At 41.2% G+C, this 24,754-nt stretch overlaps 1 protein-coding gene across 11 annotated transcripts in view; it reads right to left on the reverse strand.

Moving 5' to 3' along the window:
- Nucleotides 1–24,754, reverse strand: part of DUSP16 (dual specificity phosphatase 16) — a 90,133-nt gene that overhangs the window by 9,389 nt on the left and 55,990 nt on the right. For all 11 annotated transcript variants that reach the window (XM_030321752.2, XM_030321749.2, XM_030321744.2 and 8 more), the window contains 2 exons: nucleotides 17,180–17,343; nucleotides 4,212–4,371 (listed from right to left, as the gene is read on the reverse strand). In XM_030321752.2, coding sequence (XP_030177612.1) covers nucleotides 4,212–4,371; nucleotides 17,180–17,343 — 324 coding nt within the window. The remainder of the gene's footprint in view (nucleotides 1–4,211; nucleotides 4,372–17,179; nucleotides 17,344–24,754) is intronic.

The following is a 24,754-nucleotide window of genomic DNA, read 5'->3' on the forward strand; positions in this document are numbered from 1 at the left end:
GCATAGAAGACAAGAGAATCTACTGCTGCAGAGATCAAGGACCTAAGAAATAGGCACAATGAATTAAGAAATGTTGTAAATGAGGTGCAAAATAAAGTAGGTGCAATGACAGCAAGGATGGAGGAAGCAGACAGGAGAATAAGTGAAACAAGATAAAATTATGGAAAATGATAAAGCTGAAAAAAAGGTAGGAAAATACTAGACCACGAGGGGAAAATTAGAGCCCTAAGTGATTCAATGAAACTGGCATAGCGAAACTGGCAAAACACAAAGATAAAGAGAGAATTCTGAAATCAGCTAGGTACACATGGGCCTTAACCTACCAGGGAAGACACATAAGGGTAGTAGCAGACCTGTCCTCTGAAACATGTCAGGCCAGAGGGAGTGGCAGGAAATAGTCAATGTGCTGAATAGGAAAAATATGCAGCCAAGAATCCTTTATCCAGTAAGGCTGTCATTCAGAATAGAAGGAGAGATAAAGGCTTTCCCAGACAAACAAAAACTGAAAGAGTTCATGATCACTAAACCAGCACTGCAGGAGATCCTAAGGGGGACTCTGTGAGTGGAAACCGCACTGAGATACCACCTTACACTGGTAAGAGTGGCTAAAATTAACAACTCAGGAAACAACAGATGTTAGTGAGGCTGTGGAGAAACAGGAACCCTCTTGCACTGTTGGTGGGAATGCAAACGGGTGCAGCCGCTCTGGAAAGCAGTGTGGAGGTTCCGCAACAAATTAAAATAGAACTACCCTGTGACCCAGCAATAGCACTACTAGGAATTTATCCAAAGGATACAGGTGTGCTGGTTCATAGGGGCACAGGTACCCCAATGGGTATAGCACCACTATCAACAATAGCCAAAGTATGGAAAGAGCCCAAATGTCCATCAACTGATGAATGGATACAGAAGATGTGGTTTATATATACAATGGAATACTACTTGGCAATGAGAAAGAATGAAATCTTGCCATTTGCATCAACATGGATGGAACTGGAGAGTGTTATGTTAAGTGAAATAAGCCATACAGAGACAGACAGATACCATATGTGTTCACTCTTATGTGGATCCTGAGAAACTTAACAGGAACCCATGAGGGAGGGGAACAAAAAAAAAAAAAAAAGAAGGTTAGAGTGGGAGAGAGCCAAAGCAGAAGAGACTCTTAAAAACAGAACAAACTGAGGGTTGATGGGGGGTGGGAGGGAGGGGAGGGTGGGTGAGGGGTATTGAGGAGGGCACCTGTTGGGATGAGCACTGGGTGTTGTATGGAAACCAATTTGACAATAAATTTCATATATTTTAAAAAAAAATTGAAAAAGGCTGGAAGGAAATAAAACGATGATAACAGATGTGTTAGGATGCTGAAGTTACAGGTTTCCTTTTCTCTGTTTTTCGGATTTTCTGCATTGTATTTACATTGCTTTTACGGTCACAACACCTTTGAGGATGTATTTTAAAAATCTGATTGAAAAGTGATTTCACTGGATTGGGTTCATTAGAACACATTTCTTGGCAGCAATGTGTGTGTGCCAGGCAGCTACACACTGGGAGTAATGAGGCTGCACAGACAACAGTCTGCCGTGTAGGGCAGGGAGGGAACAGAAAGGTTGTAAAGGTGGGGAGCAGGTGCTGGAGGGTCTGGGAATGTTAGGCTAAGAACAGCAGGTTCCTGAACAGGGGCAACAAAAATACTGATGGTGAAAACTGGAGAGAAGAAAAACAAGCTGCCACCACAGCTATTTGGGAATAAAAATCTTTTAACAAAGGGCAGAGAGGATAACAAAAGGGTAAGGGGAAGCCAGTGAAGATGTGAAGTTACAAAGGCTAAAAATAAAGAAGTAATAATTGAGCTTCTAGAGGACAGCTCAAAGAAAAAGAAAACCAAAGAACTTCTCAGATGTTAATTTTTACAACCACTACTACTTACTAAGAGCCAATTATAAATTAGGCGAGTGGCAAGGTATTCTAGGTACGTTATCTATTTTAATCCTCACAATATCCCTATAAAGTGATACATTATCTTCAGTTTCCAGATCAGGAAACGGAGGACCTTACCCAACATCACTTAACTAGTACCCAAGGAAGACCGGACTCAAATACAGTTTGGCTCCAAAGTACATGCCCTTAGTCACCTCCCTGTATGGCCTACATTTAAACTCAAGAGGCGAGGCAGGAGCCTGGAGCAGCAGCGACTGGGGCTGGGGCCACCTGGTGCGTGTCCTGTAGTGCAAACAGGCAACCCGCGCTCACTGCTGCCCGTGTGAACTAAAAACAAAGACAAAACTCCATGAACACTTGAGTCCTTCCAACAAACCCAGAAACTTACTGGAATTTACCTAAATAATAAAAAGAAAAAACACCCGCAAGCCTGGAAGTTTCTAAGCCCTGGTATGAGGGTGCATCTTCACAGCGTGCACTCAGCCATGACCCACCCTCACGTAAAGCACCCTAGAGACCAGCAACTACCGTGACTGTGCACTGGATTCCAAAACGTGGCTGGACACTCTGCCCTCAATGACCTGGGTGGGATAAGGACAGTGGCCCTAGGAAATAGGCACAAGCAGGTGAAATACTGAGGAGTATGAGGAGTATAAATATTTTCAGATGTTACAAATAAATGACAACATGTGTACTTGGGTGTGTTTAACCAAGTTGGAACACAGTAAATTCTTTTTGTCTGAATTAAAAGTGGCAGGATGACCCCAATACCTCCCATGAAAGAAGAAAGTAAGTTGGGGCAAAGTTACTCATATTCTCTCTTTTCTGCTAACCCTCCTAAAAGCTTAGACATTGTGATGAGTTAAGAGAATCAGGTTCTCTTCTAAATAGATTCTGAAACTGCACGTTTAGCTGAAATTAGAGCCAAATGTCTTTGGATTGATGTGACATGGAATGGGAACATTAACCATAACGTTAAAAAAAGAGAACGTTTGTTCTCTTTTAAAGAGGCAAAAACTGAATGATACACTGAATATTTCCTAGAAGTACAATGGTGGGGGTGATTAATTTGGGGAGTTTTGTTTGTGAATACTGTAATGTGAATTATCTAAGCCATTTATCTTCTGGCATTTCAAAGACTGCATTCTAATTAAAGATGAAAAGTTTTAGCAATCTGGAATCTTGAAGAAAAAAAAAGGCAGAACTGTTTTGGAATTACTAAATGTTCCAAAAGCATTATCTAGAAAAAAAAAAAAATTCCTCTCACAGATGAAAGGGTATAGTTGAGGGGCTCAATTTACAGCGTTTCACATCTTAAAAGGAACTAGTTCTTTTTTTAATTACAGTAACCAATTCAGAGTATTTAATTGTGGATTAGGGTGCTCAAGCTTCTGTGACTGGGGGAAGAAAAACTTCTCACATGGAACATCAAGAGTGAACCGTGCCACGCTGCTCAAAAGCAAACAGCGTACCTCCTCTGTTCAGCTACTCTCCACTAAAACCCCATTTCAAATACACATCGCCAATTTACCACCACCAATTTACCACCAGAAGACCTCATCCTGCGGCACCAAAATGTTACAAAGCACCTGAAGCTAGGAGTCGGGAGGCTCCAGGACTAACAGGCCCAGGCCCAGCAAACAACACAGCACAGGACAGATCAGAGCCTATCACAATCAACCCCAAGGAAACGACCAAGTGTGTCTGTGTGTGTGTGTGTGTGTGTGTGTGTGTGTGTGTGTGTGTGTGTGAGAATTCTATTAGAGCCGGTATTACTTGAAATTACTGGCACACGGATTGAAGCTTACAAATCTCATGACATAAAGACTTTAGGTGTAATGGGATTTGTTTTCACAGGATTTGACTTTTCTCTGGGGAAAACATAGCAGCAAGGCAAAAACAGTTTAAGGAATGCCACCAAACTTTCCAAAAGTCTTTTATAGGATTTGAGGAAATGCCTACAAAATTTAATCCCAGAAGTTTAACTGATTTCAAGTGCTTGCAAATATGTAATGACAGATGCCATCAGGCTTAACCCTGGCAGTGGTTTAGTTAGCTATGATGTCACAAGGCCAGTCTCTTAGAGACAGCATGGCACGTCACCTTGGCCACTGAATGAGATAAGCAGCATCATGTGTTGTTTTCAGACTTTTGACATCTCTGCAATAGCCTCCTTTTCTCTAAAGAGAGAAAAAGGGAGAGAGGGGAGGGGTGCACCTGCACATGAGACTATAACCCTTAAAGGGCTTGTAATACTACCCTGAACTACTTACCGATGAAATCGACTGATTTGTCCAACCACGGCAAAATTTTCTCGCAGAAACTATCATTCACAGGCACGCGCAGGAAATGAGACTCGGGGATAAAGTCGGGCTTAGGACAGGTATTGCTGGCATTTAACACATAACCAATCCCATTCTGTTGCATCAGCTCCTGTGGAGGGAAAGAGCAATTAAAATGTGAGCGCCACACTGAGCACAATCACTTTGGAAGAGGAAAGCCTAACATCATGATCAAAATTACTAGTTTCCTTGAAATCAGGGTTAATTCAATCGGTGAAACCCAAAAACCTAGCGCAATGACATTTAGAGACTTCAGTTTCAAGCAGAATTGTTTTTAAGGGTAAAAAAAAAAAAGCTGTTTCCAATGGCATGCTTGAAGAACACACATCATGAATACAACCAATTCTCTATTATCTTCACTGCTGAGAGAAAAGTCGAAGAATACAAAATAAAACCATGACAGTTCGCTCTGACTTTAGAATACAGGTGCACACAACAAGAACATTTTCTTCCCAAACCGAACATGTTGATTGTTCTCAAAGACACAGTCCTAGGTAGTCTTTGAGCTCACAACACTCTTGTGAAAGACTGAATCTACTGCCAGAGCTTTATCAGCTCTACATGCTGACAACTGACTCGTAAATACAGATCCTCTTCCATTTCCGGCCCCTCCTTCCAACCACCTACTGATGTCTCTATTTGTATGCTCCTCTGGCCCTTCAAACTCAAAATGTCAGAAACTCAAACACAGTATCATTCTGTGCCCCAAATACCTGTTTCCTCTTTGGAATCCAAAATTGGTTTGTGGTAATACCATTTACTCAGACACTTGAGCTGGAAAACAGGATCCTTTCATTTCGCTTCCTTCACGACCCCCATCCAAATGGCTGCCACAGCCTTTTGGTAGAACCTACCCTCCCCCTCTCCACCATTTGTCCTCTCCTCTCTGTTCCCTCTGGTTGCTGCTCAGTCAGTGGTCAGCCCTCACCACCACCAGCATCACACAGAGCCACCAGGGAGTTCTTAAAGCTTGCGGGGTTTCATCTCTAAACCATATACTGAACAAGAACCAAAGTGATCTTTCTTACAATCAAACAAGGGCTAAGTGCTTTGTTTACACTTTAATGTCATCATCGTCTCGCTGCCTGCTCTTGCCCAAATCCCCCAACAAGACGTATACGCCCACGCTTCCATGCTGGCATTCACACCATTCCTGTGCCTGTTCCTCCTCCTGGTGACTCTCTCCCACTTTGCTGGCTTTGTGGAAATCAGCCTTACTATGTACTCCTTCCACTGACGCATAATTAACCATTCCGTTCCCTGCCCTTCCAAAGTACTTTGTTCACTGAGCACACAGTTATAATTAGCAGATAATTTTTGTCTCTCCTATTAAATAGCGAGGTAGATCTTGGACTGATTCTCACTTGTTTTTCTACCTTTGGCACCAGGTACGTAGTTACACTCAATACGTGTTTGTTCGACTGATATGCCGTCTACCGTTTTCCAGACAAGCTTACACAACCCCCCTTCATTTAGTTCTATGTGTTCTAAGCCTAAAATAATTCCCTTGTAAGCAACGCTGGTCATTTATTCCCTTTCTTGGAATGGCACCTCCTCTCCAAATCTTTTCCAACTACCTGAAAGACAGTTGATGATCTTCCTGTTTTCCCTCCTGAGACATGCCGATTCCCTGAGTCTCTTCATTTACATTTGGCACAAGAAATACATCTTACATAAAAGGCAGACTTAATAAACCCTCTTTCACCTGTGAGATGATGTCAAGAAACGGCTTTGAGAACCAGGTGAGCTTCCTGGAGTGACTGACGCCTCTGTGGTGCCAGAGCCCCAGTCTGCTGATGCTCTCACGTGCTTCTGCTAGGTTAATAACTAGGTTGTGAAGATCTCCATGGTGTTCACTACAACTTTTAAACTTGTGTACATGTAGCAAAAGTCACGTTTGTTTTTCTGCACTGAGATTACTACCATTTGATCAACCGCAGTATCTCCCATGTAAGAACAGCAGCGGGTCACTGGAGTTAAGAGCCTTTCAAGCCTTTCTTGCCAATGGTCCTTAAAGAAATGAACCATCTTATGTGTCTTTCTCCTATCCACCAGCAGTACTACAAAGGTTTATTAAATTAAAAGTAAAAGGAAGTAGTAATGTCGCTTTCCACCCAATTCAGTAATGAGGACCTAGAAGTTTCAGAAGACAAAAGGCAGTTCCAAGAACAAAACATGTTACAAGTGTATAGTGACTGTCAAATTTGATTTTCCCACAGAAAGAACATAACAATGTATACTTCTGACAAGTAGCCTCATAACCTACAGTTTATAGAAATGGCCACTTAACCGAAATTCAGTCAAAAAATATTTGCTGAGCACCTTTGCTAGAGGTTTATTAATAATAATATTATGGTACATGGCACATATGAATAAAATAATATCTAACAGTTAATGAATGCCTACTTTTTCCAGGCACTGTGCTAAGCATTTAAATAGACTGTCTCTCAAGGATGTGAAGAAAAAGAAACCTTCTTGCACTGTTGGCAGGAATGCTAACTGGGGCAACCACTCTGGAGAACAGTATGGAAGTTCCTCAAAAAGTTAAAAAATAGAACTACTCTATGATCCATTAACTGCACTACTGGGTATCTACCCAAAGAATACAAAAACACTAATTCAAAGGGATACATGCGTCCCTATGTTTACAGCAGTATTATTTACAATAACCAAATTATGGAAGCAGTCCAAGTGTCCGTGGATAGATGAATGCATAAAGAAGATGTGGCATATGTGTGTGTGTGTGTGTGTGTGTGTGTGTGTGTGTATTGGAATATTATTCAGCCATTAAAAAAGAATGAAATGTTGCCATTTGCAATGATGTGGCTAGAGCTAGAGAGTATAATGCCAAGTGAAATAAGTCCAGGAAAGACAAATATCATATGATTTTACTCATATGTGGAATCTAAGAAACAAAATAAGCAAAGGGAAAAAAAGGGAGACAAAGCAAGAAGCAGACCCTTAACTATAGAGGATAAATTGATGGTCATCAGGAGAGGTGGGGGGTGGGGAGGGATGGCTGACTACGTGATGGGGATTATGGAGGGCACCTGTCATGATGAGCACCAGGTCATGTACGGACATGCTGAGTCACTATACTATACACTGAAAGTAATACGATACTGCACGCTAACTATACTAGAATAAAAATAAAAAACTTAAATAGACTGTCTTTATTTAATCCTCACAACCACCCTCTGATATGGATACTATTATGATCCCCATTTTAAAAATGAGGAAACTGAGGCTTAGAAAGTTACACAACGTTTGCAGTCACACAGCTAGTGGGATAGAGTCAAAGTTCAAATCAAGAATATCCACCTCCAAAACCTGTCCTTAGTGACCATGCTTTGCTGAAGTTCTGTTTAAAGCAAATTAGGGGTGGTGTCTGGGTGGCTCAGTCAGTTAAGCATCCAACTTCGGCTCAGGTCATGATCTCACAGTTCACGAGTTCAAGCCCCGCGTCGGGCTCTGTGCTGACAGCTCAGAGCCTGGAGCCTGCTTCGGGTTCTGTGTCTCCTTCTCTCTCTGCCCCTCCCCTGATAACATTCTGTCTCTCTCAAAAATAAAAATAAACATTGAAAAAAAAAAGCAAATTAGATGGAGCAACAAGGGAATTAGCCTACATATACACATCCTTTGTAACTAATTCAAGTATTAGAATATAAAGTTTAATTTCATTCTTTATGCCCATTTCAACTATCATTAATAAATTAGAAAGTAGAGGAACCACTCTGGCCTGAACTTCTTTGAGGAGACTTTCAGAGCAACTCAGGACACATTTGAGGACACTCACACAAAGTGTTGATTTTGCTCTGTTTCCCCTTATTGTCACCTCAGCTGTTGCCACAGGCATTACAGTGCTGGCCTCTGCCATGTTTGCACAGGTATCTACTGCTGCAGGGGGAGAACTGGCTCCCTGCGTGCAGGTCCACTGCCCTGTGCTGACTGCTGCCACACACCAACCTTCAGCAACACCGCCATGCTGGACAGACGGAAATGTGCAAAGGGCACCATTCTGACCTGACATATTTAAGATACATCAATAATCCAACCTTACAATGCTGTTTATATCTCAAAAGTATTTTTCACTTATAAAACAGTGTACCATAAAAGATGCATTTAAGTAGTAAAGGTGTTTTTGAGTATTTATTTTATTTATGTATTTATAATTTCTACACCCAACGTGGGGCTTGAACTCACAACCCTGACATCAAGAGTCACACACTCTTTTGTGACTGAGCCAGCCAGGTGCCCCAGCAGTTTTTTAATTTTTAAATAACTGGCAAAAGGGGAAGGGTGAAAAAGACTAATATATTAAAACTGAGTGGTGAGGGGCGCCTGGGTGGCGCAGTCGGTTAAGCGTCCGACTTCAGCCAGGTCACGATCTCGCGGTCCGCGAGTTCGAGCCCCGCGTCGGGCTCTGGGCTGATGGCTCGGAGCCTGGAGCCTGTTTCCGATTCTGTGTCTCCCTCTCTCTCTGCCCCTCCCCCGTTCATGCTCTGTCTCTCTCTGTCCCAAAATAAATAAAAAAAAAAACGTTGAAAAAAAAAATTAAAAAAAAAAACAAAACTGGTGATAAAATAATTAAAAAAAAATTTTTTTTTCAACGTTTATTTATTTTTGGGACAGAGAGAGACAGAGCATGAACGGGGGAGGGGCAGAGAGAGAGGGAGACACAGAATGGGAAACAGGCTCCAGGCTCTGAGCCATCAGCCCAGAGCCCGACGCGGGGCTCGAACTCCCGGACCGCGAGATCGTGACCTGGCTGAAGTCCGATGCTTAACCGACTGCGCCACCCAGGCGCCCCGTGATAAAATAATTTAAACACAGGGGTGCCTGGAGGGTTCAGTTAAGCATCTGACTCTCGGGTTTCAACTCAGGTCATGATCTCACAGTTCACAGGATCAACCCCCGCATAGGGCTCCGTGGTGACAGTGTGGAGCCTGCTTGGGATTTCTCTCTCCCCTCTCTCTCTGCCCCTACCCAGCTCGTGCTCTCTCTCAAAATAACCTAAAAAATGCATATGAAAAAATAATAATTTAAACATGAAATGAGAAAAAGGAAATGATCTTAATGGTAAACATAACTTGCTTTATAAAAATTTTACTGTAAAAATGTTTATTAAGTCAATTATTCAACTATTCCCTGAAATTCTTTTTGCCGTAAGATAGGACTTGATAAATAAAACATGGCTAATTTTAAAAACAAAGAGGCAAACAAAAATCCAAAGATGTTACCATGTAAAATTTAAATACAATAATGGTTACTAAATTGAACACAATATGTAATCTGTAATATGTAAACTACATCAGTGCAAAAGTCAGTAAAATAATACATATACACTTGAACCACTTTAATTTAAAACAAATAAATGTACATTCATTCACTAACTTCTGATGCTGGACCATGGCTGCTTCTTTTTTTTTTTTTTTTTTTTTTTTTTTGTATGGTTTAGCTGATGGGAGTTCTTAAGCAAATCACAACCAAGTGCATATACTACTTAAGAGCTTTCATTTCTCAGAAGAGCAAAAACCTGTGAAACAACATCAGTACAGAATCCTGGTTTATGACTGCCCCTCAGGTATTTTACAGTTGCCTTACTGCTTCCTAGTTTAGACAGAAAAAAGACGTAAAGCGATTTGGTTTTCCTGGATCGTCCCAAAACATTTCACCTAAATCATAGAAAAACAACACTCTTCCCTCATTCATATTTCATGGGCGTATGTAATATTTTAATTAATGTGCACAATTATAATAACAAGTACGCTGGCCTAAACAAGTTTGAGAACAAACACAATACCTCCTGGTAAGCACACTGTTCCAGCAGTGGAGGCACAGGAGCCTACTGCTAGCCTAGCCGTAAGGAGGGCGGCACCTGCTGGGCCTCAGGGTTGAGAGGTGGGTGAATAGCTGAGTTTTGAAGGTTCATGTAGCCATACATTCTATTAACTTGCTCTCCGGATTGTTTTTACAAATGTACATATAAGTGGCTAGAGGGCATCTTAAGGCAATGTTTCTGATGATGGTGCTGGGCTGGAACTACTATTAGGAAGAATGGGTCTGTTTTATAGAATGATTGCTTTCATTTGCACATGAATGTCAAGGACTTCTTACTACACTAAAAAGTGATATTTATGGAATTTGCTCAGTTTTGTTTTACACAACTGAAAATTTCTCTGCCCCGTTATTAAGCATCACAGTTTGTAAGATTCTCTGGAATCCCGTTATGCCGTTTAATATGTAGCTCAACTTTGTGCTAAGTCTGTGAACAAATGTTTTCTACTGGCAAAATAATCTTCTCTGGCTTCAAATATCCTTCTGATACCTTGGTCTCTCAGTTCTTTGAACTTCTCACTTTCACCATTCACGAATGTGACCCGGTCAGTCCCGGTCAATACCAACAACCTTGGCCTGTCCCTCATCTTGACCTCACCCCCCGCCCCGACCCTTCCTCCTATCCTTCCAGCTCGCTCTCTCTCACACCACCACTCTTGGAATCCTTTCGTTCCCCTGGATCTACACTTCTCTGACTCTACCCCCTTTTCGGTCCTTCGTCTTCATGGTATCTGTCTGCCTTCCTTGCCCAAGTGAAATTCTGTGGTCCGTCATTATAAATTACTCCTTTGCCTCCACCCTCAACTCCTGTGTCCCACTATGGCTTCTTCACACTCACCCAGCAAGATTACAGCCCTGGGTAAATCTAACTCTCCATCTGGTCTGCCTCTGCACCCACGAAGCCACACCCACACCCGCCTGGTCTGTGTCTGCGCCCATGCAGCTGAACACAGCCAGAGAAAACCACTCAGCAACGCTGCTCCATCTCAATTCCAATTCATGCTCCTCAGCAATCGTTTTATTTCCCTAGGTTCCCTCTCTCCTACATGCCGTTCCACCCATTTCCCCTTTTCTTCAAATTCCTTCTCCTCACTCTCAGCTGACGGAGGATCTTGTTTCCTGGGGTACTGAAAAATGTACACAGTCAGAAGCAAATTTTTGTATATTTCCTCTAACCACATTTACCCTCTAACAGCACATGCACCTACCTGTGTGCCCTACCTTCCCTCCTGCTGCATGGATGAATGCCGTGTGGCAGGAATAATGAGAAGCGTGTGGGTACTGGACCCAGAAAAACCAAAGCACAACCTAGCATGTTACCGCTTGTTACCTGAATGATCTTGAGTAGGTCGTCTAACCTCTCTCAGCTTCAGTTTCCTCACCTGTAAAGTAAGGCTAATGACGTACATTTTATAAAGCTATTATAAGGACAAAATAACTGGCACATAATATAAGAGTCTCATTAAATGTTAGTTCCCTTACACTTTATCTTATTTTAAAAATAGCTTGTGGGAAGGTAAATTGGCACAGATACTATGGAAAACGATATGGAGGTTCCTCAAAAAATCAGAAATAAAATTACCATATGATCCAAAAATTCTACTTCTGGGTATGTATCTGAAAGAAATGAAAACACTAACTCGAAGAGACATCTGCACCCCCATGTTCACTGCAGCATTATTTACAACACTCTAGATATACAGAAGTGTTCCATCAATTGATGAACGGATAATGATGTAGTACAGGTATACGATGAAGTGTTATTCAGACATAAAAAAAGAATGAAATCTTGCCAATCTTGCCATTTGCGACAACATTATGAGGACATTATGCTAAGTGAAATAAGTCAGAGAAAAATACTATACAGTCTCACTTACATATGTGGAATCTAAAGGAATCTACTCAGAGATACAGAGAACATATGGGGGGTGTGGGTGACAATGGTCAGAAGGGACAAACTTCCAGTAATAAGTCATGGGGATGTAATGTACAGCACTTAAAAGTTCTCATCAGAAGAAAAAAAAAAATTGTAACCGTGTGGGTGATGGATGGATTCTTGCTTCAATATACAATTAAGAAAACTTTCAAAAATAACATTTTTGAGTCAAAAATAATCTTTATTTCATTATTTTATTATTCATTATGATTTCCATTCACAATTTTTTCCCTCTCAAAGTTTCTCTCTCCTAAATAATGAAATAAACTTTGCCCTGTAGTTGGGACTAATTTGTAAGTAAGGGTCCTATAATCTGTTGTTGCAGACTATGAAGTAATAAATGGAACACAGATTGATATACAAGCCTTAATAAAACTGCTCTACTTGGCCAAGTTTCCCATGTTCAGCTAGACTGAGGAGAGAGATCACATTAAATCACCACAGGCACTGCAATTCTAGACAATGGAATTGTCACTTTTTTTTCTGAAATCCATTCAAATAAATATTTTTGCATTTGCCACTCCTTTTGCCTTCAAAACTGACCTTACATCCTACTTCCTCCATCCAGCCTTCCTCAATCAACCACACCCACTGTATCCACCACTCACGAAAGCCTCTGGTATACCCCACCTCTTGAGGACATTGACCAAGGGCCCTGTGAGCCAGGAACTGTCCTTGGTGCTAGGGATACGTGATTTCATTTGAACCTCACGTGAATGCTAGAAGGCAGGAATCGTGACAGTTTGTAGGTGACGAAACTGAGATTCAGCAACTTAGCTAAAGTGATATGGATGGTAAGGTAAGACCTGGGAAGCAAAACTGCCCACCTCCAAGGCCAGCTGTCAACCATCACTCCAGGCTGCATTGGTAGTGGGAGTTCTACAGTCACTCACCTCGTCTTGTACATCATTGTGGAATGAACTGGTCTTGTCTACTCAACTTGAGCACCATGTGGTGTATTTTTACTGATAATTTTGACCTTTGCCTTCCTAGATCATATGGAAACCCTGAAGGCAGTATTCTGTGTCTAGGCTACTAGTTCTGGTAAGAAAACAACAGAGAAAGTGGCAGTCATCCCAGTGGCAGGCAACACAACTGGGCAGCACAAGAAAACCAACTTTGCTGGTTCCAAGAGTGAAATGAGCAACACCAAGAGTGCCAACAGCACACTGTCTGGGGGGCAAGGGGGCAGCAGAACTGCTAACTTACTGCAGATATAGCTCTGGCTTTGTGACTACTGACAACAGGTGATTCCATCATACATTTCATGCATTTAAGTGTGAAACTAAAGTCTCTACTGGAAATGTTAAGCGATAAGGCAGAAAATCAAGAACTTTGGTCTTTCAACAGTAACTAGAGATTCTTGCGCAAATCCCACTCAGTTCAGATGTGAACTGGGAACTGGCAAACTACTTTTAGTACAATAAGCTATTCCTGTTCCAATTCTTGTATAAAGACTAGAGAATAAAAGAACAGACTGTGAGAAACAAAAGTACAGTTGTGAGGGGAAAAGAAATTGAAAGTATTCTTTTTGCTACCAATGACTTCTTATGGTCTTTTACAGAAGAGCTATGCCTTGGAAACCTGAGTAAAATTAAAATATGTTGAAAGTATTGACCTACACTGTCCTCTGTGGTAGCCACAAGCCACATGAGGCCACTGAGCACCTGAACTGTGCCACACTGAGATGGGTAGTAATTATGAAATATACACCATATTTTAAAGACTTAGTACAAAAAATACATAAAATAGCAATAGTTTTTCTACATTGATTGCATATTGAAATAATATTCTAGATATACTGTGATAAAGTTATCAAAATTAATTTCACCTGTTCTTTTTTACTTTTTTAATAAAGCTACTGAAACATTTTAAGTATATGGCTTGTATTACCTTTCTAGTGGACAGTGCTGATACAGAATGTGCTGTAGGAAAACTAGGGAAAGAAAATCTCAGCAGTGACTCAAGAAACAGTAGATCATCAGTCCTTCATAACAGCCTGTTCTAGAGAGTTCCAGCTTCTAGAAGATGGGTATGTCTGGTGTTATATGAACACAAGCCTTAAAGCCAGAACAGTAGCTTGAGTGAGGATGATCTCTGCCACTAACCAGCTTTGAAGTCCATGACTTCCCAGCCACAAAATCTTGGGTAAGTGACAACTCAGAGCCAACCTATGTCTTAATCCTATTATGAGGGTTAAATGCAATAATATAAAGAGCCTAGCATTTTAAGTGGTAAATATGATTTTAATAAAGTTTCTGTGATATGCTTTTAAAATATTTTGGTGTCACTTGATTTAAAAGAAAACTACGGGGCACCTGGGTGGCGCAGTCGGTTAAGCGTCCGACTTCAGCCAGGTCACGATCTCGCGGTCCGTGAGTTCGAGCCCCGCGTCGGGCTCTGGGCTGATGGCTCAGAGCCTGGAGCCTGTTTCCGATTCTGTGTCTCCCTCTCTCTCTGCCCCTCCCCCGTTCATGCTCTGTCTCTCTCTGTCCCAAAAATAAATAAACGTTGAAAAAAAAAAAAATTAAAAAAAAAAAAAAAAAAAAAAAGAAAACTAGGGGTGCCTGGGTGGCTCAGTCGGTTGAGCAACCGACTCCAGCTCAGGTCATGATCTCACGGTTTGTGAGTTCGAGCCCCGTATCGGGCTCTGTGCTGACAGCTCAGAGCCTGGAGCCTGCTTCAGATTCTGTGTCTCCTTCTCTCTCTGCCCCTCCCCCTCTCATGCTCTGTCTCTCTCTGTCTTAGAAATAAACATTAAAAAAATTTTTTTTTAAAAACTAATAAAATTAGTGGTCTTATCATCGACGTTTTTAAAAACTTCAGCTTCTAAATTCTAATAAAAAGGTATGTGCTATTAGGAAAAATTAAAAAATCTTCATCTCTGGAGATCTTTGGGAAGAGAAGCAGCATATTATTTCTCCTGGAAAGTTTAAATCAGAGAGCTGAGCAGAAAGATCAGTTCAAGCTATCTGTTCAACAGAGCCACATCTGGTCCCAAAACTCATCTGTTGGGTGTTGTGGAATTCACTTAATGTTTCTGGAATATCAGCTTCCTCATTGATCAAGGAAAGGAGACTGACTGCATGATCTCTAAAATCCCTGTCAGCATTAGGACTCTTCTCAACAATGAATCCAGAGGTCACTATGGGATTCCTGCTCACCATTTTCAAAGCATGCTTACTTCTCACCATCCTTTACATCTGCTGTAAAGAAGTTTCCTGACAGTCTTCCACAAAACCTCCTTGCCCAGGCTGTTTTCCCCTTGAGCTTCCATAAATTTATTCCTTCCCCACAACCACCTCCTCCCAATGCTTCTGTGTACATATCCTCTTCAGCCTGTTCAGTGTCCACTGAGAAACCAGCTGAAGGAGAAAACCATCCTCTCCCCATGTCTTCAACTCCAGGGTCCATTTTAACCGCTAGAGTCGTTAACAGACACATATGTTAAACCTGGAAATAGTACATAGCAAAATGAATGTGCCATTTAACTTGATGTCAAAAGTAACAAAAATGATCTATAACACAATTATTTGTAAAAGCACCTGCTGACTGGTTATGTTTTTTTGTTTGTTTTAACTAGGGGTAAATCGGGACAGGATCCTTAACTAGGATGAATTTTATTTCATTTTCCGATTGAGGATTAACTAAAACATCTTCAGCTTTATCCCAGGGTGCATGTGACTGTAGGAAATTAATTTTGGTTTCTGTGACATAGGTTGCTTATCTCTAAAAGAGAACAATAATCATGTGTTCAAAGGAACTGTGACCCCACCAGAAAGGCTCAATAAAAGTATAAACTATCAGCAGCTCTTCCTGCCTATGGGTCCTGTCCCCGTGCTTTAATAAAATCATCTTTTTACACCAAAAAAACCCAAAACAGTATAAACTATCAATTTTCAAACCTCTCACAGTAAAAGCAGAGATATTAATAACAGTGTCGAGGCAAAATTTTACAGAGGTGGGAGTTTTGAAAAAACAAAAAAAAAATGAAAGAATCCCACACTGCTGGCAAACACAGAGTATTTTTGCTTTTCACGTGCTAATACAAGCCAATCTGGGAGCTAGTTTTATGGTCAGCCCAACTCTTTCAATTACTCAAGGAGAAAAGGTACCTCCCCCCTTTACAAGTAAGTAGCACCTGTGGGGTGCCTGGATGGCTTATTCGGTTAAGCATCCAACTCTTGATTTTGGCTCAGGTCATGATCTCACGGTTCATGAGACTGAGCCCCACAGTGGGTTCTGTGCTGACAGGGCAAAGCTTACTTGGGATCCTCTCTCTCTCTCTCTCTGCCCCTCCCCTGCTTGCTCTCTCTCTCTTTAAAAATAAATAAACAAATAAAGTAGCACCTGTAAGTCACCAACAGGTAAATTAAGATCTTTGATTGCTCTTTTAGAGAAAAACCTCTTTTCTGGGAAGTTAGAGCACAGTTTCCCAGCACTACCAGTTAAGAGCATATAAGCTGTGCAGGCAGGCAGACCTTAGTTCTACTACTGTTACACCTGTACCATTAAATACGGTGGGCTGGATCACTATGGATTCCTCTATTGGGCACACCAGCTTCACGTGTGTGAACCTTTTCAGCAAGTCCGAGCTCCTCCCTCTTCTTTCTCAACGAAGCTGCTCCAGGCAGCCTCTGACGGGGCAGCCTGCAGTGCGTGCTCTTAGCCCTTCTCCTCACCATCTTATTCCCACCCCCATCCCTCCAGCCAGAGGCCCTTCCTCCATCCAAGCTCAGCCTGAGTCCCTTTCTAGTATGCCTCAGTAAACAAATACAGTTACAAATGTGAAATAATCCAGGAAGTATCAGCCTTCCTGAGTGTGCCCAATGACTACAACAGAACAATTAATACCCTAAGAAAATCCGGCTACACTTCTGACAAATCCTGTCCTATCCCAGGTCTCCCGGATCTTTGAGGAACAAGCAAGTGTGACAACATTTACATCTTATGGCGATCAGTAACATCAAACAAAACAGCCCTCCAGAAGCTAATGCAAGTGCCACAGGGAGTCACACTGAGAATGCTGTACTTCCTTTCTGGAAGCGACAGCTGATGGGCAATCGCGATTTCTCCAGCTGCTAACAAGAAACCCTACAATGAAGGATATTTTCAAAGCACCCACCTTGTTGAGGACATCTCGCTGGCAGCCAAGATACAGATTGGGAAGAATTCGGGTTGGCCCAATGTTGGCAACAGGAAGGCAAGGCTGAGAAATGCAGGTAGGGACTACAGCAGATTTTCCTTCACAGAGGCCAGGGAAACAACGGGAGAACTCCGCAAACCCACCTAAAAATACACATAAAATTACTATGCCATGCACTAGGATAAAAATCAGCCTTTCGTTAACTGCTCAAATATAACTCTAACTGGTTAAAAAAAAAAAAAGTCAAATCCCACAGATGCAAGTGGACAGCACTACACACGTACTCCTGTCCACAGCTGTCCACCACGGAGCCTGGCATACAGCCCGGCAGTGAGCCTTGGCTTATAGGGCCACGATGGGGAGCCGTACCCCTGAGGACACCTAACTGGACCCATCTCTTTCTCCCTCTCTCCAACCTCACCTACCCTACATTTCCTCCCTGCCCCCAGTCTCCCAAATGAATACTCTCCTATGGAACTTAAAGAGGATTTAAAATAAGTAGCAAACAGGGCACCTGGGTGGCTCAATCAGTTAAGCACCTGACTCTTGATTTTGGCTCAGGTCATGATCTCATGGGTTCATGAGATCAAGCCCCACACTGGGCTCTGCACTGACAGCATAGAGACTGCTTGGGATTCTGTCTCTCCTTCTTTCTCTGCTTCTTCCATGCTGGCATGCACATGCTCACTCACTCACATGCTCTCTCTCTCTCTCTCTCTCTCTCTCAAAATAAATAAATATTTTAAAATAAAAAAATAAAAAAAGTAGCAAATAAGCCAAGACAACTATTCAGAGAGGTGAAATGGGGATATAAAAACAAAACAAAACAGCCAAGAACTGAGGCCAGATGTTATTTCTTCAAAATAAAATTGATCAAGTTAAAAATGCTAGAGTTAAATTTCAATCTTCCTACTATGTAGGTTTTTTATGTCAAAGGGATCACAGACATATGCGCCCCTACTCTTGCAAATATTCTCCACATCAAGTCCTTGAAATTCCTGGACAGTTAATCAAGGTTCCTATAATTACCAGTGACTCCTGGGATCCACTGTTCATTTTGCTGAGCACTATGAAGAAGTGGTGACAGACCCTAATTTCTTAGGGTACATGAAGGCCTTGTGGCAAGATTCCTACACCCAGAAGAATCCTGTTTTTCCTAGTCCAGTCCTTACTATGATCTGCTCTGTGACCTTCATTAAATCACCATCTTGCCATTTCTTAATGACAAGACATCTACCCAACCATTGGAGGCACCCTCACCACCTCTGAAAAAGAAAAAATGAATATGGTCTTCCCTGGGTTTTCCAATATAAATATTCCTTGCTATTCAAATCCAAACCCAGAATCTAAAGATTCTGATAAATTTTCAGAGAAATCTTCTGCTAGCCAAACCCTCATTACTCACCAAGTTCAAAGTCAGGAAGCAAAGAGATTTGGATCACAGGAAATACTTGTATATTTTTAGTACTATTTAATTAAAAAACAATTAACATGTTATTAGGACAGGGCAGCCCCACTTTTACCTCTTTAATCAAGCCCTAAACAAGATCTTAAAATCTCACTGAACATTTATCTCCAGTTCTTTGAGTTACATTCTGTTAGTCTTTAGTCCACTTCCAGAAGCAACTAAAACATGTCCTCAAAAACTGCAGACATGCAGGGAGCTGGGAGGGGAGAGTATGTCATCCCTTATTATCCCCTGTAGTATGTTCAACTGAAGTTGAATCTGCTGGACTCCTGTGTCTACTGTCTGTACTCAGTACAGGTTCCACAATGCAGCAAGCTAGGATGGCAAGGGGCCTGTGACAGCTATGGTACCTGCAAAATGCTGAAGTGTCATTCCTAGCCTCCACCTAAGTGTCTGTGCAGTTTTTACTCATCAGCAGTTCTTAAGGTAACCTGATGGAAAGGTAGGCAGTTCCATTACAGACATCCCATACTCCTTCATGTGATAGATGAGGCCCTCAGGACGTGTTCCTGTATAGTTCCATGGCTTCATTACTTACCATTTCCAAGCACGGCCTCCAGCCACACAAAACCCACTTTCATTTCACACTCTGATGCTGTTCTCTTATTCAGGATTATCACCACCACCACCATGCCCTGTGCATGCACACGCAGCAAGCAAAACACAGACAAGCCCCAAGACTGATGGCAGAGAAAGAGCACAGGCTGAGTTCAGATACATTTAGGACCCAGCCTCACCTGGGAGGCCTTCCTCCACCCTGGATCTGCAGCTATTTGTTTAGCTACATCTTGTTAGGATTCGCCAGAGACACAAAGCGAAAAAAGCAATGCTCTAAGGTTACATTTCCCAAAGTGTGCTCCAAAGCACTAGGGTCCTACAGGAAGTTGACAGACAAGATACTGGTCCAAAGAGTAAGAGAAATACTGCGTATCATATTTCCCTGGGAGAATCACAGCACATATTAGCATATTAAAGACTCCAAGGAAATGAGTTTAATGTAACTCAAATAAGTTTCCCAAACCATTCCCCCCACTGCCTAAAATCTATTTATAGTAAGGGCAACTCACAGTTGAGGAAATGTTACACAAGGGCCATTGCAAGTACTGAAATGGAGCCAGTCACAATTCCTACACCTATGCTCATAGAGCATAACCCACAGGGAACCTCAAGAAAGCGGTCAACCTACCTTGGCCTATGTATAAGAGTGTCACTGATTAGTATTTATAATTTGTTTCTGTTAGTGTTCTGTTCCTTTTCAGTCTAAGTGCATAACACAGTTATTTAAGGTGAGGTGTGTTTTTTTTTTTTTCCCCGAAAGTAGTTCTTCTAACAGTAAGTGTTAAAGGGTCTCATCGTTCTTTATCTACCTTACACCTACCCAACATAATAACTGACAGGCACTATTCTGATTACAATTTAATTGTAGGAGTTTAAATATTAATAAGCTTCTGTTAACTTCTCTGGGTCCGGTATTTCTCCACAGAGCTGTTCTCAGATTTTTTTTCTATCGTGGCTCTAAATACAGTTCATGTAATAGCCTCTCATTTAAATCTAACAGAACAATATTTCAGTAAATATTCTCAGAGAAAAGAGAAACAATCCAAGGAAACTCCAGTTGAATTCCATTTTAAATTTATAAGTAATCAGATAAACAAATAATACAAGTAATCAAAGAATTACTTAATAATTGTTAACGTTAGCAAACACTAATGTTTGGTAAGCGACAAACATTGCTCTAAGCACTTTAAAAGTATTTATTCAATCTTTGTAACTATGAGGTAGGTGCTATCATTATTCCCATTTTACAAATAAGAAAACAGAGGTTCAGAAAAACATAGGTAATAACTGGCAGAATTAGGATATGAGCCCCAGCAGTCTGGCCCTAGAGACTATACACTCAATGGCTGTGCTATATCATCACTTCTCCAAATACTACAAGATTAACTCCCTCTTAGGATACGGGGACAGCCTTGCTGATTTCTATGGGGTCCTGCCCTCACTAGCCGTGACCAGTCAGGTCTCAATACCAGGCTGAAAATGGCCACGGGCCTCTCCCAAACTGATGGCAGAGCCTCATTTCCCCAAAGCTACCTGGTTCAAAAGCTTCAGTGTGGGAGAAAAAAAAAAGGCAAGAGGTCTGACATAACCAGAGACACAAGAAACTCTAAATGCACTTTGCATGAAACCAGTAACAGAATTGACAGATGAATTAGTTAAAGTATAAATACAGTCACTGGTTTGTTCAGGACCACAGTGTGCAAGGTGGTTGTGAAACTGAAAGCTGTCTTGAGGACTTTCAGGCCATCCTCCACAAAGCAACTCTCAGAGGGGACACAATTTGGCAAAAACCACAGAGTCAGTCACTGTTGGCTGTTTGAGGTCCGGCCTTATCACTAATTACTACCATGATCCTAAATCACTTTTAACTTTTGAGTATCTCAAAAGTGAGTGTGGCTCTAGAAAATTCTAAGAGAACAGAAATAAGAGCAGGAAACCAGTTTTTAACCTCAAAACAAAACAAAAAAGCCAAACAAAAACAGCAATAACACACGGTAAGAACACATTATAAAACAAAAAGAAATCTTTTTTACCTATCTTTTCAATGAATCTCTGGCACAAACCTGAATAGCCTTAAAATACTGAACAGATTTCACTAAAATCAGAGCATACAGAGCTCAGTCTTGACTGAGATGTCCCAAACCATAGTCGCTTCCAGAAAACACGACCTGAGCCAAAGAGTACATTTTCCCTGATCTTTATCTAGGACAATGTTCCACTCTGCTAACACCCTCCTTCATTGACAGTTTTTTCCATTCAATGACCTTTCATTCATCGTTGTACTCTAGTGACCTCAGTTTTATTTCATTAATTAACAACAGATGAGACACTGCCTGATTTCCCCGAACTCTTGAAAAACTATCTGTGGCCTCATCAGCAACTCAGTTTTGAAATATGTCTAAAATGTCCTTCTTCCTCTTACAAACCAGATCTAATAGGAAGAAAAATACAATTCATCTACGCAAACTTTTCGTTACAAATGGCTGACAGATACAAAACCCATCTTATTGGCCCTGTCACAACCCTCCAAGGTCCCACAGACTCCATGTTAGATTCCATTACAAGATGATGCAACATTGGCACATTATCCTCCTCTGTTGAAAATGTTTTAAAATACCTTTTAAAGTTGTTAAAGATTTAACTCACCATCCAATCTCACCAAATTTCTATCCCTAGATTTTACATTATCACCTGGGAATGTAGAAAATGGAAAGTCGTATAATCCATATGAGCTTCCCTAAGACAGACCTGAGTCTGAATGGTGGCTTCCACTCCTCCCTGTATGCTGAAACACTTGTTTTTAAGAGAAAGGAAGACATAAGGGGCGCCTGGGTGGCTTGGTTGGTTGAGTGTCCGAATTTGGCTCAGGTCATGATCTCACGGTTTGTGAGTTCAGGCCCCACATCGGGCTCTGTGCTGACAGCTTGGAGCCTGGAGCCTGCTTTGGATTCTGTGTCTCCCTCTCTCTCTGCCGCCACCCCCCCCCCCCCAAGCTCATGCTTGCACTCTGTCTCTGTCAAAAATAAATAAACTTAAAAAAAAAAAAAAAAAAAAAAAGAGGAAGGAAGACATTCATGCAGATGCACCTGGCCTGCAGAGAAACGCAGACAAGGAGACCAGAGGGTAGACATGCAGATTTGGACTCTACAGATCTGGATGGACAGGCAGTCAAACTACAATTTCTGTTAGTCTTCCACAAGTCCAGCCAGTAGAATGTAGGTTTATACATAAAAATGTACACGTTACTTTGGACACAGAAAACATCTGGTGTAGCTTAAAGGCATTCATAATTATGTATCACCTTATTCTAATTCAGCCAAAAAAACTTCTTCCTTAAGTGACCTACCTCCACAATTCTAGTCACAAATACCATGTAAAAAGTCAATGTGAACTATCATTTAATTTTCAGAGAAGAAAAAAATCTGCCAAGTAAAATAAAATACATATAACTCTACTAAACAATTCCAATTAGTCACTCTTTTCTCTTCCCTCTGACCCTTGCCACCAGTTATAAATCACAGTTTTTTTCTTAACAAGGAATATTTGTAATAAAACAAAAGTAGCACTTTACTACAGCTTAGTGATGTTACATAAATGTTTAAGCCTCAAATTCTAAAAATGGATTCCCTAGTCTTTCTAACTAGAGATGAACGTCAATTCCATTACTGTTAAGAGCGTTCCCTGCAGGGAGAAAGGCAGGGCTTCTTCACTTCCGGCCACTCATTAGAGCACTATCAGCAGAGCCGCCCAGGGTGGGAAGAGTTACAGGCAGCTCCCTCTCATATTCTGAATGGATTCCACAGCTCTACATAGAAACAGTGCTTATACAAAGCTCTACTTCAAGACAGACTTTTCTAAAAAGTCAATGCAAATTAATTTTTATATTAAATTTTCACAGAGTTTATATAGCTTCAGTTTTTAAATATAGTCTTCATGTAGTTCAACCTTTGTAAAACAAAGACTCCATTTTTGTGACATAATACAACCCATTCACTTCTTATTCCAGAATGCATATGAAGGATTTAAGTGAAGTATACCTGGCACCTGTAGAGAACATTTCTCTCCGTACTGAAAATAAAATCTGCTACTTTGCTATTGCACAAAGTAGGCAACCCTAATATTAAAAACTAAATTTCTGGGGCTCCTGGGTGGCTCAGTTGGTTAAACATCCAACTTCAGCTCAGATCATGATCTCCAGGCTCGTGAGTTCAAGCCCCACATCAGGCTCTGTGCTGACAGCTCAGAGCCTGGAGACTGCTTTGGATTCTGTCTCCCTCTCTCTCTCCACCCCTCCCCCACTCACTCTGTCTCTGTCTCTCTCTCTCAAAAATAAACACTAAAAAAAATTATTAAAAAAATTAAATTGCTGAAATGTATGTTTCAATTGTTGAAATGTTATTTTGATAATAAATATACATTTCACTTCACAGTGAAGTGACTGACTCAGGCAAACTTTGATCTCTAGCCACTCACAAAAAGACTCAATTCTTCCAGGGTCAGCAGACTATACACACGGAGAGTTGAAGTTAGTTAAATAAAATGAACAAGAAAATGAAGGAACCATAATTTCACACCCCTAAAGAAAGCAAACAAAAATAAGTAGCTGTACTATTCCAATGTACATAGGTTTGTCTGGGTAAGCCAAGCCACACATGATTGATAAATCACTTCTGAGAGGGTAGAGACCATGGCATATTTTTCTGAACAACCTTAGCAGCATTCCTTCTTTGTCTTATTTAGCCAATCCTCCATGGAGCAGCACTGATGAGAAAAATCCCTAAATAATATAAGGCATTAACTTTAAGCTCTTATCCCATTCACTCTGTGTCCACCAGAGCACAGACCAAGAGGAAAGCGGACAGGTACGCACTGCTGTGGAGACCATCCAGGAAGCCCAAGAAGTAGCCTACATCTCACAAAACTTGCCCATAAATGACACCTCCAAAAAAGCTTACTCTGCATCACTCTATCACCTCGCCCAATCAGGGAATGAAAGATTCTATCTAATCTAATTTGGGGATTAATACACTTATCGCCTAGACAAAAAAAGAATTTTAAAGTTTCAAAGTACTAGCAGGAAAAAAAAAAACCCAAATACTATAATAATGCAATTCTCTTTATTCAGAATGTCTAGATCTCATTATTCCCCAAGATCTAGATCTAGATCAATTAGCAAAATTCAGAAGTATTGTTTAGTAAAGAACTCTCAGAAGATGTAGAGTGATACCTATTTTACTGATCTTTCAAATTGGCAATAGAGAGCCACACCCAGAAACTCCTCTTAAAACACCCATGACACACAGCGAGGACTCCTAATAAATGCCCTCAAACAAACAAAGATTTTTCTAAAGAGCGCAACCAGAATAACCAAACAAAAGGAATATGGCCAGAACCCACCACTGAGTAAAATCAACAAGTTCTGTAAGAGGGAAGCCAGATTCACAGAGGCAGCCCTGACTGATCCTGCAGTAATGTTAAGGGATGAAGACAACGGCAAGCAAGCAGTGTCCGGGGACTTCCCGAGAAGT

This window comes from Lynx canadensis, chromosome B4 (assembly GCF_007474595.2).
Source record: "Lynx canadensis isolate LIC74 chromosome B4, mLynCan4.pri.v2, whole genome shotgun sequence".
NCBI lineage: Eukaryota > Metazoa > Chordata > Mammalia > Carnivora > Felidae > Lynx > Lynx canadensis.